Below are 18,970 nucleotides of genomic sequence, written 5' to 3'. Positions count from 1 at the left end.
ATCTTATGATTGTACATTTTTATATTCGTAGAAAGCTGGATATAATTCGATGCTAGACATAGTTTTTTCGTATGGATCCGAATGAATACGAGAAAAAGATTTGAAATATTTAAACAATAAGAGTAGATGTTTATTGTTTACAGAATAAAATAAAAAAATTCAGACATCTATAAAAAAACAGACTGGAGGATTTTTTAAAATTGTAATAACTACGTTACTTGATATATAAGCTTTTAATTACAACTAAAATAAAGCATAAAACAGCACTTTTAATAGTTCAGAAATAATATAACTATTGTTCTAAATGTTTTGAAATATTATGAATAAAAAATGAAATTAGATTTTAATGTATTTTAACCTACCTACTAAATACAGGAGTGTCCAGAGTAAAAGCCAGATAAAAAGAACAATAATATCCATAGTAACTTAGCAAGAACGTCCAAGGGGGGGGGGGGGGTAAAGGTGTGATTACCCCCCACAAAACGAATTTGAAGGTGCCGTAGGCACCCCCAAAATAATTTTCATTTTAACCCCCTCCCCCATTTCAAATTTACCCCTACCCCCCAATTATTTAGAAGGGGGTATTTATTTAACCCCCAAATAATTTTAGGGGGGGGGGGGGTAAATACCCCCAACCCCCCAAAATAAAATTCTCAAAAAAATTTTTTTAAACACGTTCTTTTGGTTGTTAACTTAAAAACTTTGGGGACTTTTCCACTGATATTTTTTATCTAATATAATTCTTGAATTGCATTAGGTTAGGCTACTGTTCTAAATAAAAGTAGTAATTATAGAGAAGAAGCGCTCCAAATAAATCAATTACGTCAGTATAAAATATTTTACTTGGTCGTTTTAATGTGCATTTAATATTTTTCAATCTTAATAAAATTGGACCATAAAATATTTCTCTTTTTGTGGCTTTCTTTTTATATTTTTTTTCTCTCGATTGTTTCTCTATCTTTTCTCTTTTAATAATTTTATTTTAATCTCTTTTTTCCTAATTTTATTTCAATTTTCATAATTTTATTCTCTCTCTCTTTATCTTTCTCTCTCTCTTTGTCTTTCTCTCTCTCTCTCTTTCTCTCTCTCTCTCTCTCTCTCTCTCTTTCTCTCTCTCTCTCTCTCTCCCTCTCTCTCTCCCTCTCTCTCTCCCTCTCTCTCTCTCTCTCTCCCTCTCCCTCTCTCTCTCTCTCTCTCTCTCTCTCTCTCTCTCTCTCTCTCTCTCTCATAATCTCTCTCATTCTCTCTCTCTTATCTTATCCTATAATTTGCATCCATATTTTTCGTCACCTTTTACTATTAATATAAGAACAATATATTTCTATAGGTAGCGCAGCAAAAAGAATTTGTTATTGAATAAGAAAACAAGACAAAATATTTCATATGTCTCTCTTTCTTCTGCCCTTTGTAGCTCTGTAGACAGACATTAGAAATTATATAGTAGCTACACTGCTTTGAAGAAATAAAGTCTTTTGTTTTGTTTTAAACCTTACATCATTGCATTAAAACCAAAAATTACAGACAAAAATCGGTTAGTTATAGAGTAACTTCCAACTGACAATAATTTCATAAAAGTCTATACACCCGATTATTATTTATATTTATACTTTACAGCTACAATTTAAATTCAAAACAACAGAAGAAAACCTTTAGAAATAGATTTAAATCCAAAATTTTTAAAGTGCTCTGGAAGTTTTTATTTTATATCAAGTTCTATGTGCCAAGGTTATATTATTATTTAAATTCGCTGTTTTAAACGCACAACCTGTAATTTTACTGTTGGATTGAATAGACCAATTTTATTTGATATAACCGAAGATGAATATTACCAATCAGGCATAAGGGAGTCATAACTATCAAATTAATAACCATTTAATAAAGTTTATATATTGAAACATGCATAGCAATACTGTTTTTTACAATAATAACAAATAACAATGTAACCATTTATTAAGGCTTACCTTATCTATGCCAGGGACAAGGGACTAGGATTCTGACAAATAATTCTAGGTAAAAATTGCCTAGAGCCCATGTTTTTCTTTACACCCCCGCCCTTCTAAATCATTCCCCTTTTGTTAAAGCACAAAACAAATTTTAACCCAACGTTACGGCACTCAAATATGAAAATTTTCAGCAATTTATAATAAAATTATTTTGCTAAAATAAAAAAACTATTTTTCGCAAGCTTTTCGCCAGTTAAAAGTAACAGTTTCTGTGAAATTTTTCAATACAATTACCAAGTGGTGTTTTATAATATGATATAAAATTGAATCTCGTCTCAATAACATGATGTAATATTAAGAATAGTTATTTCTCGCATCGTACTACAAACAGCTTTCCGCGGATATAGAATGTACAATTATAAGATTAAAGCCAGTTTTTTAGCCCCCGAGGTGCCGAAGGCACGGGCTAAAAAAATGGTTTTAATTTTATGATTGTACATTTTTATATTCGTAGAAAGCTGGATATAATACGATGCTACACATAGTTTTTTCGTATGGATGAGAACCGGTTCTTATCCACCGGATTCGAATAAATACGAGAAATAAGGTTTTCTTATGGTACCATTTTCCTTTCCCCTTCCTCGGTGCCAGAATGGTAACTGAATTGGTGTGCTTTCACTTCTGCAAAGTTTGTGTATCCACCGGGATAAGACAATAGACAATTAAAAAATGTCCTTCCCCCCTCACTGTCCCCATTAAATAATTATGATAACAAAATAAATCCTCTTGTAGATTGAAATTATTTATTGAAAAGATTGGATACTCATTACTCATAGCTTGTAAATTGTACAACCCAATCATGATTTTATAATTACTAAGGTTTTAAGCCAACGAATAGCAGAGCTTAGAGGGTTTGTTCTAAAAAAAGTCTAAAGCTTGAGGGAGGAATAGATTTATTAATACTTGGATCCTAAACCTAATTATCATGTACTCTATTAAAGTAAAAGTTCTAGCTGGCTAAATTAACGATTCCCCTTGTTACCCCTTTACCCCAACGAACTGATCAATAAATCTTATCCATTTTAGCAAGCTAAATTAACGACAATTTTTCCCCTGTCAAAATATCCACGTATATATTTTGATTCTGTTCATACATTTGGTGGAATTGATGAGACACCAAGTGAATTGTTAGTTAATGATGTGTTATTAGAGTTATTATCATCTTAGGGCATTCATTACAGACACTCAAACAATAGGCACACACATGCGCATACACAAAAACATTTGCACGCAAACACTAACGCATACTAAAACACACATACACACACAAAAATGCACATACAAAGGACAATTATATCCATATGTATGGGTGCCTTACCTCTAAGTTCCTATCGAGTATAGAAACCTATCAACCCCCTCTTTTTTAAATAAATTTATTTTTTTCTTATTGTGTAAACCCAGCCGATTGGGGGGGGGGGGTGGGGAGGGAGGGCTAGCCTGCAGTGTCCTAACCCTGCGTGGCTTCTCTGTAACCAATATAATCTAACCTAATCTTACATTAACACATACTACCCTACTTACATTACACATACAACCCTTTTAATGTTCAACTTATTTTAAAAAGAAGGGGATGTGTTACTGTGTCATTTCGAAGGAAATCGTCTACATATGTAAAACAATAAAATTATGTAAAGATTCATAGAACAGAAGCCTAAAATTTGAAATAAGAAGAAATATGCAAAAATCTCAAAAAAAATACAAATATGCATGATGAAGTAAAAGGAACTCTGTCTGTCTGTCGCTAACGAATGAACTGATATGGTTCCTCATTACAGGGTAGTCTTTCTTAGGTCATGTTGCAGAATAGCTTTATATCACTCCAATCCAATTCTATTTTATTGTAACAACATGCTAATAACTCTTTTGTTATGTTTAGTATTCAAACCAGCCATGAATCATTTGTACTGTCCACACTGTTTGAGGACTCCTTTAAGTCCTGTTCACAAAGTAATATGATCAACAGCTGTATGAAGCTCTTCCGTTGCCGGGAATGTTGTAAAACTTAAAATTATTCGCTTCATACAATATTAAATTAATCCTTATATGACAGAGTTGCTATTATATACTTTTAAGAATTTGTGTTTTAATTTATTATTTAGAACATATTTTATTTTGTAAGGGTTGTTCTTTTGATATTATACTTTACTTTATTTTTTGATTATTTCAGAGGAAAATGATCAATTCTATTAGAACAACTTGAGTTTTTATTAATGTACTGTAAACAGCAGTGATAAGTGCCAGAAGTCATTAAGTACTTTCGTGAAATAAATTATAAAACTAATCTGGTGTTTATTTTATTTAACAGTGAATAAATCCTCAGACCGTATCAATAATTGATTAATTTAGAATGTGTTTAAACTTTCACTCTCAAGAAGAAATGGTTTTAGTGGAACCATTATTTTCCCGCTACAGTTCTAATAGAAATCTGTTAAGAGTTTACTATACCATTCTAGAAACCAGTGATATTAAATCCAAATAGTCATTCAAACCACAGTATTTCAATTTAGTGTAGGATGATTTTAATATTTTCAAAACACTGCATCTAAGTCATTTTATTTGCTTGTCAGAGTTCTCCCACAGAACTAGACTTTCTCATGAATGCAGTTACCTACATCAGTTCATCAGAGATGGATTCAACATATCAACACCTAGTTTCTGATGCTGAAAACAACAAGTCATACAGTATTCATGAAAAACTTCTAATTACTAATATGAATTGCTTGGGGAGACTTATTTCTCCTAACTTGTCAACCCTATCTGAGTGCACACTAGCTGATATCTACAAAAATCAGCTTTTGAGTATTGACAGTCAACAAAAACTTCTTCAAACATATCTTCATTCCTATATGATTCTTCCTGATCATGATATCTGCCTATGTGAGGAAGTAGTTGACATGATAGAAAATGCCATTAATTGGTGTTCTGATGTTAGAGTGCTGTACCAGAAGCATGGCATGTATAAGAAGTCACAGGCAAAGATTATATATGATAATCTACCCAAGTTTTCAAACAATTCTTTGATATCTGTTTATGAGTTCTTTAGAAGATTTTCAGCATACACTGAAGATTTTGATATACCTGAGCAGAGAGCTGAGTTACTGTACAATAAATTCTTAGAAGTAAACATCCAAGAAGAAATGTCTGAATGTATGCATGATTATGAGGGCATGAAAAGATTGTTAATCCATAGATATGGAGATATTAAAACAATTACTTGTGATTTACTTAATCCTGTGAGGGAACTTTCTAAGCCTGCAAACAATGAAAATGTATTATCAAACTTGGCTTACTACAGAACTTTAAATTCTTCAATTCAAAAAATCAAGAAGTTACTTAATCATAATGACATCCCACATGAAGAAGCTGAAAACTACATATACTCTCAAGATTTTCTATACCTATTGCTTACCCTTGTACCTCTACATGCTAAGCTAAAATTTACTGATAAGATGATAGCTATGGATCAAGACACTATTCGTATTCAAGGAAAGATCTCCTTTGATTTGTTAGTTGCAGCTGTTAAACAAAGTTATCAATCATTTTATGTTATTGCATGAACTGAAGATATTCCTGTGCCTAATCAATTTGTATTGCTCAACTCTTCAAGCAACCAAGCTACCTCTACCAATAGGGATTATCCCAGTTCTGAAGAGTCAAGTGACAATCCTAAAAGCAAACCAATATCTCAATTTGAATTTCCTTGTGTATTAGATGGCCATGATCATCAATTAAAGGACTGTTGTGATTTCTTTTATAAGAGTCCCAGGGAACGAGTTGAAGAAAGAAAAAGGTTCCCATGGAAGCATTGCCTTGTATGCCTGCAGTCATCTGAATTGTGTAACTCTAAGTCTTGTGGAAACCTGGAATATATGCCCTAAGAACTTATTTGCAAGGAGTGCCAATATTTATCTGTGTTGAGAAGTAAAAAATTCAGCTATTCAATTCTCTTCTGTTTTGATCCAGATCATACAAAACCTAATAACATAGACATTCTTAGAGCCTTAGAAAGGTATGTTCCTGGATTTTCTCCTAAATTGCTAAAAGCACCTGTTAGTCTTGCAAGTCAATTTCAAGTTGTAGTTGGTACAAGACACAAATCTACACAGAAGTCAATTGCAAAAGAACCTGATTACACTACTCCACCACCAGTATTTGATACCTCAAGTGGAACAGCAGCAAAGCTATTTCCTTCAACTGTCAAAAAAGAAAGCAATAATGAATCCATGCATATCATGCAAATTTTAAACATTAACAATCAAAAGGTGTTATGTTTATTTGATCGAGGTGCCAATCAGCACCTGGTTGATGGACAACTTGCTCATGAAATTGGCATGAGAGTTGTTAATAAGGAAGTTAGTATCATTAGTGTTGTTTCTGGTGGTAAAGTTTGGTCCGACTATGGAACATATCAGATGATTCTTGGTCCAACACCTACTGGAGAATACTTTGAGATCCAAGCTCAAGGAATGAAAAGAATTTCCAACAAGTTTCCATTGTATGATCTTTCTGAAGTTAACAATGAGGCTGTGAATTTCCTTGGTTATACAGATGAAGTTAATCTTCCTAAGTATATTGGTGGAGCCAAGGTTGGACTATTAATTGGCCTTAAATCTACAGAATTAGATCCAGTATTGCTATTTACTCTTCCTTCTGGCATAGGTGTTTATAAGAGCCCATTTAAAGATATATTTGGCTCTTACTACTGCTATGGTGGCCCTCATGATACATTTAGTAAGGTAAACAAGATAGTAAATGGAAATGTAAATCATTTCAATATTTACCTAGCTGAATCTGTTAGTCAGTATAAAAATGCACCATATCAATTATTGGGAATTGATAGTAATAATTTTAATGAGTGCAGGAGTGAGGAAACCTTCTTTCCTACTTTACCTGAGAGATTTGAATGTGATGAAACTGAAAGTGTTCTTAATTATTTCAATAAGAAAATGCAAGACATTCATGCTGGCAAATTGCCCTCTAACAATTGCATGAGTCATGCCCAATTTCAGTTCAGTTATTTGATTAATACATTGACTTTGTCTTGGATAGTCATTATTGTGTTGGCTATATTAATGAATCTGTCAAGATTGCTACTCTCTGGCAAGAAATATCTCCAAATGAGTTTTGTGTTACTCCAGAATTCAGTGTCACAATCTGAAAAGATCTTTATTTTAAGATATTTAAGATTTATGTTCTTAATGAAGAATCTTTGTGTTGTCTTCAAATTTCTTTTATTAAACTGGGGAGACCAAATCTCCTAGGAATCTGAGAATATTTAAACCAGTGTTTTATCTGGGATCATCCAGCTTCTGATACTCTTTAACATACATGTTTTGATAAAACCAATCATCTAATAACGAGTTTTTATATTTTCATTTTATTATGATTTTATTATGTGATTTTTATTCTGTCTGGCACTTAATCCAATTTTTTATTGTGATTTTTATGTTTAAACTCAGAACTGTGCATAAAGATGTTTTTTTTTCTATTCTCATCTATTGACAAATCTGAGATGTTTTTTTATTGTCATTTTTTATGCAATTGGATAGGAGCTCTTTTGCTGGCGGCAATGTTGCAGAATAGCTTTATATCACTCCAATCCAATTCTATTTTATTGTAACAACATGCTAATAACTCTTTTGTTATGTTTAGTATTCAAACCAGCCATGAATCATTTGTACTGTCCACACTGTTTGAGGACTCCTTTAAGTCCTGTTCACAAAGTAATATGATCAACAGCTGTATGAAGCTCTTCCGTTGCCGGGAATGTTGTAAAACTTAAAATTATTCGCTTCATACAATATTAAATTAATCCTTATATGACAGAGTTGCTATTATATACTTTTAAGAATTTGTGTTTTAATTTATTATTTAGAACATATTTTATTTTGTAAGGGTTGTTCTTTTGATATTATACTTTACTTTATTTTTTGATTATTTCAGAGGAAAATGATCAATTCTATTAGAACAACTTGAGTTTTTATTAATGTACTGTAAACAGCAGTGATAAGTGCCAGAAGTCATTAAGTACTTTCGTGAAATAAATTATAAAACTAATCTGGTGTTTATTTTATTTAACAGTGAATAAATCCTCAGACCGTATCAATAATTGATTAATTTAGAATGTGTTTAAACTTTCACTCTCAAGAAGAAATGGTTTTAGTGGAACCATTATTTTCCCGCTACAGGTCATTGGAAGGTTTATAACTATTTTGGGGAAGATTACCATACGTTGTTCTAACTAACAATATTTTCATAATAAAAACATAAAAGCCCTTAGAAAAAACTTAAGACACAAAGAGTATTTGTTCATGGCAAGGAAATTACTTTTACAAGCTAAAAAATTTTGCATAGCAAAAATAAATAAAGATTTAAACTTCAAATAAAAATGACTAATTTGTGCAATGAACAAATATACACTTTTATATTCTTCAAATTGTTGAGGTAGGGTAAGGAAGGGGGCAACCCCACCCACCTGTATGTATGGAGGGGGGGGGGGGAGGTAATGATTTTACAACCGTCAATAAAGTCGGATCTAAGGATTTAAGATTTCCTCAAATGTCTTCATTGTGTTCACAAAACAACAAATTATTGAATATTTAATATATTTTCGAAACCGATTGATATCCACTAGATTAGAACCGGTTCTAAGTAATACTGAAAAGTCATTTATAGCATAAAATCAAAGACTATTAAGATAAAAATCATAAAATTACCAGTTTTGTTAACCCGTGCCTTCGGCCCCTCTGGGCTGAAAAATGATATTTATCTTATAATCTTACAGGAAAGTGCGTTTTTATTTATCCTAGCCCTGCAGGGAATTGGGATTCCCCAAACAAAAAAAAGTTATACCTATCTTGTCAAAAAAATTCATTTGACTATTTATTATTTTCAGTGTTTTGAATAAACATATTTTTGTGTGTATGTGTGTGTGTGTGTGTGTGTGTGATTGTTTGTTGGGTAAATACTGCAAAATTGCAGCCTATATCCTTTTAGTGTTCCTGTAATTCTGTACCCAATTTGCCAGCACATCCATTGGAAGTTTTAGAAACGTTTTCTTTTTTGTATGGTACATTACTTGTCGATGGTTAAATTGTTTATTAACATCTTTTTCACTTATTTACTTTCTTTTATCTCTATCTTTGTCATTTTTTCTATCTCTCTCTCTCATACACTCTCTCTATCTCTCTCTCTCTCTCTCTCTCCCCCCCCCCTCTCTCTCTCTCTCTCTCTCTCTCTTTCTTTCTTTCTCTTTCTATCTCTTTCTCTTTCTCTCTCTTATCTTTCCTCTGCTTTTATCTTCCTTTGAATACCTATAGCCAATTTTCATTAACCTTCTCCTCTAATTTTGTTTAACCTTCACAAAATTGCAGTTCTCTCACCCTTTTCCTAACCCTACCATCCACTTATTAGAACCTTCCCTTTCCCAGGCCAATTTACCCCCATTTACCACTCTACTATATTTACTCTTAATTATTTCTTCTTCAAACACATCACACACACACACACACACACACAAACATACACACATATACCCCAGGACACCTTCCAAACTTCTTAATTTCTAGGGTGCTATCTTTTTTATTAAATCTCAATATGTTACTTTAGATGTTTTATAGATCAGATGAAATACAAAAACAAGGATGACAACATCCATAAAAGCGAAGCACTGAAACGGTAGGACAAACGGACATTAACACTTGTATAGTGTCTGAACTGAATAATCAGAATATAAAAGAATCGAAACAGTCGAAGCAAAATTGTAAGTAAATTTGTTCAAAAACTGCTTGATACGGGATAATGTTTCTGGACGTACTTACATTTTTAGGACTTGATTATAGAGTTGCTTCGCTTATACTATTGTTCTTTGTTGTCCCATGAATCAATATACAAAAAATAAGATCAAACGGATCAAAATGGACGTACGGACATTCTGGTAATGATTATAGAATTGCTACGCTTTCTAAATCGTACCTAACTACTACAGGAATCATCATGTAAATTTTGAAATCGATAGGACAATTCTAACCTGCCTAAATTAACGAATAAAAGCTATCTATCTCGGACGGACGTACGGACGGACGTACGGACCGACCCTAATTATAGAAAAGCTTCGCTTTTAAAAATATCCAATGCAATAAGTAGCATAAATGGCTATGGCTGACTTGAGTTGAGCTGTTAGAATTTTTATCAAGGTCTCAATCAATTTGTATAATAATATTTATATCTAAAACATGTGAGTTTTAGTTGCTTTCTCTTAAAGTACCTCGCGAGCACTCTGACCCCCCTCACCACCCCTTATCTTTGAAAATTCTGTACTCTGACTCAACTAGGTATTTTCTAGGAAAACTTTCAATTCTTTTTTCTTTTATACATTAAATTTAAGTGCCATCCTATTTATTGAGCTTTAGAATTGATTTATTTTCTACCTACATTGCAGGAAATTGGTTGTTTAAGCCTATTAAGCATGTTTTCGTTTTTTTCCTAACTCCGCCTCACCCCTCCCCTCTTTCAGCAATCGTGCCCAGGGCCTATGTACCATAAAAGCTAATTGGATGTCATTATTAAAAGTTGCCAGATTTTTGTTGGCCCCGGGGCCAAGGATGATTACTGTTTAATTTTGCATTTAGGATATGGCATGTAGCACTTTCAAATTATTTACTTTTGTTGTTGGATATAACTAATTAAGACACTTATTTATTTTTAGTAGCGAAGCTACTCTATAATTCACAATGTCCGTCCGTCCGTCTGTCCGTCTGTCCGTCTGTCCGTCCGTCTGTCCGTCCGTCCGTCCGTCCGTCCGTAATTAATGAATTGGGGGAAACGTGATTTTCTCGGCTCCTATAAAAGATAGAGAGCTGAAATTTTTTGACAACATTCCCATCATTAAGGAGCACAATTAACTATAAAACATCAATGGCGGTCGGACTGCTTTTTAGCAGGTTTTAGGCTATTTTTTATATTTTCCAAATTTTCCCCATATCTTTGGTGTTTATGGTCCGATTTTCAAAATTTTTTCAGTTAAAGATATCAAAATTAAATTTCCCATCATTTGAAGAAAACAAAAATGACGGTCAGACTGCCTTTTGCAGGTTTTTGGCTATTTTTATATTTTTCACATTTTTCCCCATATCTTTGGTGTTTATGGTCCGATTTTCGAAATTTTTTCAGTTAATGATATCAAAATTAAATTTCCTGTCATTTGAAGAAAACAACAACGACTGTCAGACTGCCTTTTTGCAGGTTTTTGGCTATTTTTGTATTTATCACATTTTTACCCACATCTTTGGTGTTTATAGTCCAATTTTCAAAAATTGTTCAGTTAAAGATATTAACATTAAATTTCTGGTGTTTTAAGAAAAGAAACAATGGCGGCCAAACTGCCTTTTAGCAGGTTTTTGGCTATTTTCATATGTTTGACATATTTCCCCATATCTTTGGTATTTTTGGTCCAATTTTAAAACTTTTTTGCATTAACAGTTTCAAATTTTTTTCCCCCATTGTTATGTGCATCTAGTATGTAATTTACTTTAACCGTCTTCATCATAAAAAATAAAACAAGGTTTTGTGTTTATTTTCTCCAATAAATCTATTCTTGATTTTAATAAATACACTTTAAATCTACTTCTACGTATTCCCATCCACAATTTTTTGTGCTTCGCTACTTATGGATGTTGTCATCCTTGTTTTTAGTATAGCATCGCACAAATTAATTTAGTCTGTATGACAGTTTGTTATTTTTTTAGAAAAGAATCCAAGTATTTTAGACTTAAATGTAAAGGGTGATATCATCCATAAGAAGCACATAAAAGCATGAATAGACAAACGGACCGAGTTCTTTCATTGGCCACCAGATATTCAGTGATCATAAAAAATAAAAGAAGAAATAGAACATTATAAATTGCTAAACCTTTATAAAAAAAAATAAATGTATTACGTCTTTTGTTTAGTTGACAGACCGACAGACCAAGTACGTTGTAAAATGAATGCTATTCATCAAAAATTAAGCAATCTACCTTTAATGACAGCCGAGAAAATCATATATTTCCATCATAGTTTTATACTGACAGACAGACAAAGTGAATTTAAGATAAATTCAAATAAGTTTCGCTACTAAAAATCAAATAATAATGCAAAAAATACGTTGAGACTAAAGGAGAATTTACTTACAAGTTATAATTATACAGTATATTTACTACTGAAATGAATTAAAGTGAGTTATTATTAGACCTAAATAAATAGTATTTTAAACACATAAATTTTTATGCACTTTATTTTATTGTAAATTGTAGAAATTAATCATTTTAAACGTATAATTTAACTTTAATCTATTAATCTTACTAAAATGTAAGTTGAAAAAAACAAATAAAGATTATTTATTGCAATATAATTGTTTGAAAATAAACTTATTTCTAGCAATTTATATCACAAATGCATTTAGTAAGTTTTGTTGATTGCAAAGCTACTCGTCCGGTCTTACGTGTCGGTTAATATTATGATTTATTTCTGTCATAATTGCATTACACAAACGTCAAATCTCAAAAATTCAAAATGTTTTTTAAAAAGAATGTCTAGCAGTAAACAAATAATACAAAAGATATAAAGTTATATACTATGGGCAGAAAAAAACTTTGACAGAACAGAATTGTGGCTTTATGAAATACAAGCATCTGCACCCCTTGCCTTGAAGGGAAAATCTTTGATTTGGAAATAAAATAGATAATAACCATACGCCAAGACCTATATAAAGCTCACCTGAATTGAAGAATTCGGTTCTTAACGAACAGAAAGAAACGTCTTTACACTTTAGAAAAAATTACAAATTAAGATTCTATTTATCCTAGGATCTGGTCCTGATGGCAAGAAGTTGACAACCCTCTACCAGTGTGAGGGTGACCAGATCAAGTTGACCTGTCCAGCTGGCAAGGGGATACAGGTCGTCAGGGCTAATTTTGGCAGGTACAGTTTTCTTCGCATTGATGAAAACAAAATGGAATGTGGAAATATCAAATGCTGAAGATTTGTCAGAGGATAATTTTAAAAAGTTAGAGAATAGTTTTTATCGCATCGTATTATAGGCAGTTTTCCGCGGATATTAAAATGAAAAAATGTAAGATTATTTTTAAACGTGCTAACAAGTTTAATTTTATAATCTGTAGTGCGTTCCTTGTGCATTATTTGGTTTGGCCAGGTCTAATGATAGCCAAACTTAAGAAGAGACCGCCAGCTGTTTGACCGCTAACAGCCATAAAAGTTGCAAAAATTAATGCCTTCGCTTTTTTCTGATATTTTTAATATATTAAGGTTTTCTATAGCTGTTTGTAATCAACATGGAAATACGAATTGGTCCACCGACTGTGCGTCCCCCTCGGCTGCTAACACAATTAAGAAGATGTAAGTATTGTAAATAGTTTTAGTAGCAAAGCTGCTCTATAAGTTTTGTGTCTGTTCTTTTGTCTGTATATCCGCATTATTAGGAGTTGTCCTTCACTCCTCCATAACTTTACTTTACCATAACTTTCCCTTTCTTTCAAATTTTGCCTATATATTTAGACTTATGTCGTCAGTTTAGGTTGCCAACATGGATATTACTTATTGGTTAGTTCGTTCATCCAGTTGGAGGGGAGGGTATTGGTTACAAGGGGTAGGTGGAGGGATCGTTCGTTTAGCCAGCTACAAAGTTAACCTTATTAGAGTACATGATAAGCTGGTGTAAGATGATAAGATCCAAGTAATTATAATTCTATTACTAACGAGGCTACTCTACAAGTCTTGAGCTGTATATTTTAGTAGTGATTCAAAAGCTTAGATTTAAGTTTTAAGGAAAAAGTTAGTTTTCTTTGTGTTTCCAAATGTTTGTTTGTCCGTACGTAAGCTACCTTAAATGGGAAATGTAAAACTGCTATTGAAATTTGACATGAAATTTCATGACCAAGAAATAATTACAACACCGTTCGTTTCTCCAACTTTGAAGCTGTGTTGAAGATTTATATTTTGTGAGAAATGTAATTTTTCGGCTGCTATTATAGATAGATGTTTGAAATTTATTGTGAGGGGTCTCATGACTAATAATTAACATCTACTGTATATTTCACAATACTCGTCTGTTTTTTTGTCCTTTCTTGTTCTTTATTAATCTGATTAATGCTTAAGTGTTTGACAACCAAGGTATTCCTTGCTTTGATTTCAATTCTTTAATTTTCATTTTTATGATTTAAGCTTGAAATTTAAAATTTTGGTTGCAAAATGATCAAATTTCAATTATTGCCAACAGCATGTCATCTTAGCGTTTGCAAATTTTTCTCTGCTACCCATTAAAATAAGTATTCATATGTCAAATTTAATAACCTTTTAAATATGACAAATACGACCACATAGTAATTGGATAAGAGTCATGTCGGATATATACAATAGGGACCCACGGGGTTTGATCATAATCTAGTACAGATACCTGAACCTATTTGCAATAGTAGCTGTCCTCAAAAAGTTGTTTCAGTCCAAATGATGTATTATGCCGCCTCTAACAAATCGCTCGTAAAGTTGTACCCAAGAAATTTAGCTAAAAATTGAAAAATTTCATATCGGACTTTCGAAGCCTTTAAAATCAATGTTTAAAGTAGACTTTATTACTTCACCATAATCTAAAAGTTTCTAAAGACTAAAATGTCTTAGAAACCTTGTTCCTTTTAATTTGTAGGTATAAGCAAAACCTTTGAGATAAAGATCAAGCCTCTTTAATTAGTATAAAGCATCCCTCAGCCGTCAAAGTTTTGATCATGTCAGGTTTCTGTACTCAAATATGACCCAATCCTGAGGTCCTCTAATATACAATTACAAATAAGCTAATTTGTTAAATTTAAGCACTGCATACTTTTTATGCAAATATTCTTTTTAAAAATATTTTAGAATACAGTTACTAATATTTTAAATTTTATTTGAAGCTTATATCTAGTCTTTGCAATAAGAATTTATGATACAAGATACAGAACTAACAAATCTGCTACTTTATTCTCCAGCAACTTCATTAAAAAGGCTGGGGGTTTATCCCATTACCTATATTTTTTTAAAGAAAAAAATTTGCAGGGTATAAATATGTTTCTGTGACTATTAAATCTTGGATGACACTACCCTTAAAATAGCATAAAACTTGATCATAAACATATATGTATATAAATAATAAATATATCTCTTACTGAAAACACACAAACACATCCAGCAAACATAAAGCATAATAATAATATTGTTTTAGGTGCAATGGTTTAGAGAGCTGTGTTGTGTATGTTGGTGCAAGCATCCTGGGGGACGCCTGTCCTGGCACTCCTAAATACCTGGAGGTTCACTATTTCTGTGATCCTTACCTACCATCGCCAGATACAGATAACAGGGCCAACGGCCAGGCTGTTGACCGCAACTCCAGATATTCCAGAGATCCAGACGCTGAAGATTTAACCTCATTATGGAAGCACAGCTCTGGCCTTCAGGATCTCAATATTGATCTTGTACTGAAGGCTGTTAAGGAAAAGGATGATGTCACTATTGATGTGTCAAGAGTTCCTATAACATCTCCTCCAACAAATGTCGAAGAAGAATCTTTCAAGAATTCTTCAATAATTAGAAAAACTGTAAATACTCCTAATGTAAATAATGAAAATATCAACAAAACAGCTGATCTCAGTAACAATGACGGCATCACTAATTCCTCTGACGTCACTAAATCAGCTGATGCTAAATATGGCAATGATTTGAAGGCAAGTGAGATTGGGAAAGCTATTGAGGAGGACAGATGGCCCAACAAGGCAGAGTTGGAGGCCGATGACTCGACAACGACCATGTTTGTGCTGGAGGTGATGACTTACATCATTGCAGTCATTTGTGGAGTCATTCTTAATCTTCTTGTTATAAAGGTAGAGTTTATTTTTTAGTGGGTTAGCTACTCAATAACTCAAAATTCCTGTATGTCAGATCGCTTTTCCGAAACACAAGGAAAGAAATGGGATAGTTTTCTACTACATAAAAAATCTACTTTTTTTTATTTTATTTAAAATTAAAGGGAATTTTTGGAATTAGATGAAATTGTAAATAAAATTAAAAACTACTCATCATGGAAGTTGTTACCCCCTGCTAACCTAATAACCGTGATATTATTTCTTATTTCTTAATCCCACTTGAACTATCAATAAAGGTACTAAGAAAGAGAGGGAATGTCTGATTGAGCCAATAGGAGAATCGCATCGGAATTTACATTGGATCTCATTGGTTGAAATTATGTACACATTTTCCTACGAAGGCATGTTTTTTTTCATTTCATACATACATAAAAGTCAGCTGTTAACAGTATATTTTCTTAGTAGAAAGCTTTGCGGAATCAGAATTAATTGCCCAAAAATTTCGTTTACAATTTGAAAGCTTGAAACAAAGTTGGATTCTTAAAAAAAAAGTTAGGCTGGCAACTCGCTGGTGAGGCAAAATTATTTTTGTGAAAAATCCTCCAAAATCGAATAAAAAAATTTACAAAAATGAAATAAAATCTTAAGAGGGTTATTAACATATGATTTTGTTTAATTTTTGTAGATTTTTAATGTGCTTTTGGATGATTTTTCACAAAAATAATTTTGCCTCACTATCGAATAGCGAGTCTATCATTTTTTAAGAATCCCCATCAGCTTGAGTCGAAAGTAAACAATACTTTTGTCTGCTAGGAATGTTCTCTCTTAGATTTGACGAAAAAAGGGTTCAGAATATTCTTCTACTCTTCTATTTCTATTGAACAATCCTTTCAAACATATCCTAATAAAATACAGGAAAAATATATTTTTCCTTTAAATGATTTTTTTCATACATACTTTTTACTTTTTAGATGTGTCGCGCCGGTCGGCTGTCGACCAACTGCTTTGGCCGCCACATCGGAGGAACCAGCTGTCTCAAGCGCAAGGGATCTGACTTGCAGTTCGCCTCACCACCGCCTAACTCTGGCCGTCGCGGTAACATCCATCAAGTTAATACAACAGCTAACGGCACAGCAATGCAAAACTGCTTTTTATCAGCCAATAATGGCGGACTTAACAATAATAAAATTATAAATTGCAGTGGGGATGAGGAAATGCCACAATCCGGAGGAGAGCGCTACTCTGTGGACGCCTCCTCAGGAGAATCTGTAACTTCTATGTCAAATATATCAGGAGGGGGAGGAGAAATGGTAAGAAATAACGGAGATGTTTGCGGGGGAAGGAGTGGAGTGTGGGCTGGGCATAACAATACTCCTCATTATTATGGTAATGGCCAGAACATCAGTCAAGATATTGCCAATAATGACGGCTACTTTGTTCAGGCACCTTCAACAACACATGTTCCCCCCGCATATTGCCTACCCGGAGGGGCCCTCCTACCCGCGAGCGCAGTAGAAGGGGGAAGGCATCTGGGGTCCCCCGTGAATAATGGATATAATCTAGGAGACAGATTTCTTATGAACGTGAGCCCATCAACTGTTTATCCTGACCATAATATGATGCATACAACGCAACTGTCATCAACAAGACAATATACCACTTCCACTCCTACTGAGTATACACGCGACAATGCCGTGCTATCATCACACATACCTTCCAATCCATCAATCATATTACAGGCTAAGCTTGAATCTAGAGGAGAGGCTTTCCATGCAAGTAACGGCAATATTATGAGGCCAGAAGATGGCGGGGATAAGAGAAGGTTGGCATGTTCGCCAACAGTGGAAATGCGGCAAAAGGCGGCATTGTTGTCGCCATCATCTCGCCGCAGCCAAGGCGGAAATATTTTACCTGAACACTATTCAGTTCCACCATCATCTATACATCCGTCTAGGATGACGCCAGATGAGCTCTCCTCAATGTGGTCAGTCCCACCAGCTTCGCTACCCGCGGCAGTTATGCGATCTGTCAACAATACACCTCAGTCAGTCCTAAGCTATAACGGCGGAGTCTACCAATCCCCGCCGCCAGCAAGACCACCGCGGGAGCCGTCAGCGCGTCTTGCTCGGCGCCCACATTCGGCGCGAGGCGTTCTAGCCTCGCCGCCATCGGAGGAACGAAGTTTTAGAAAATCCAGCTCCATAGAGGACAGACTATGTGATGGTTATCTAAATGATGATAGTGAGTTTCGAGGCTATAAAAATGGCGGCTTTAAAAATACGCCAATGGCATTAGATAAAGAAATATGGAAGGTGCCCGACAGAGCAGCTAAACAATATATAGAATATACAAATGACAGACATCAAAACACAAATGGTTCCAGTGTCTAATTGAATATTTTGAAATATAATTTTTTTCTTGCTATGCTTTGAAAATAATATTTATAATAGTTCAATTGTAATATGTAGAATAGATTGTTCTTGAATGGTGTATAGAAAGTTGACCAGAATGTATATTGTCTCTAAGCCTAGTTGTCTATGAGTTTTACCTTGGTTTCTGTGGACGATTTTGCGGATGAGAACCGGTTTTATTCCGATTGAAAAAAAGCCGCGGTGAAAATAAATTATTTATGCTATTTTAGATAATTTATCTGTGATGTGATCTCTTAGAAAATAAATGCATGAATATATTAAATGTAATAAAAGATAAATAAATATTTATTAATATTAAACTTTGACTTTTCATTGAATATAATCGTATTCTTTAATGTGTACTCCAGTATACTAAAGGAGAAATATATATGATAATCTTCTCAATAACAATACCCAGCTACCAAAGGCAAATAGAAACGGATAGATAATTTACTTTCATAAAAAACCTTGTCATTGCCTTACCCCTTCCTGTAAACTAAAATGGAACGTGTTGAAATCTAAAGTGTAAACTTTCCAAAACAATTTGCTAAATTCCTAGACTATGATTCATTCAACAACAATATGGATTTCCATCAAATTGCAAAAACAAGGTTGCAAAAAATGCGCAAATACAAGTTTACTGACGGAGAACAATCGAAAGATTAAACTA

At 33.3% G+C, this 18,970-nt stretch overlaps 1 protein-coding gene across 1 annotated transcript in view; it reads left to right on the top strand.

The window, feature by feature from the left end:
- The window catches only part of LOC145316843 (uncharacterized), a 32,256-nt gene extending 13,636 nt beyond the window's left edge, over nt 1-18,620 (top strand). The window contains exons 2-5 of the mRNA XM_080157604.1: nt 12,848-12,962; nt 13,308-13,397; nt 15,253-15,907; nt 16,861-18,620. Coding sequence (XP_080013730.1) covers nt 12,848-12,962; nt 13,308-13,397; nt 15,253-15,907; nt 16,861-18,279 — 2,279 coding nt within the window. The 3' untranslated portion in view covers nt 18,280-18,620. The remainder of the gene's footprint in view (nt 1-12,847; nt 12,963-13,307; nt 13,398-15,252; nt 15,908-16,860) is intronic.
- Nucleotides 18,621-18,970: the final 350 nt, after the last annotated feature.

This window comes from Acartia tonsa, chromosome 4 (assembly GCF_053477335.1).
Source record: "Acartia tonsa isolate MP-2025a chromosome 4, ASM5347733v1, whole genome shotgun sequence".
Classification (NCBI taxonomy): domain Eukaryota; kingdom Metazoa; phylum Arthropoda; class Copepoda; order Calanoida; family Acartiidae; genus Acartia; species Acartia tonsa.
The sequence above is the reverse complement of the archived record's forward strand: the minus strand, read 5'-3'. Positions and strand labels throughout refer to the sequence as shown.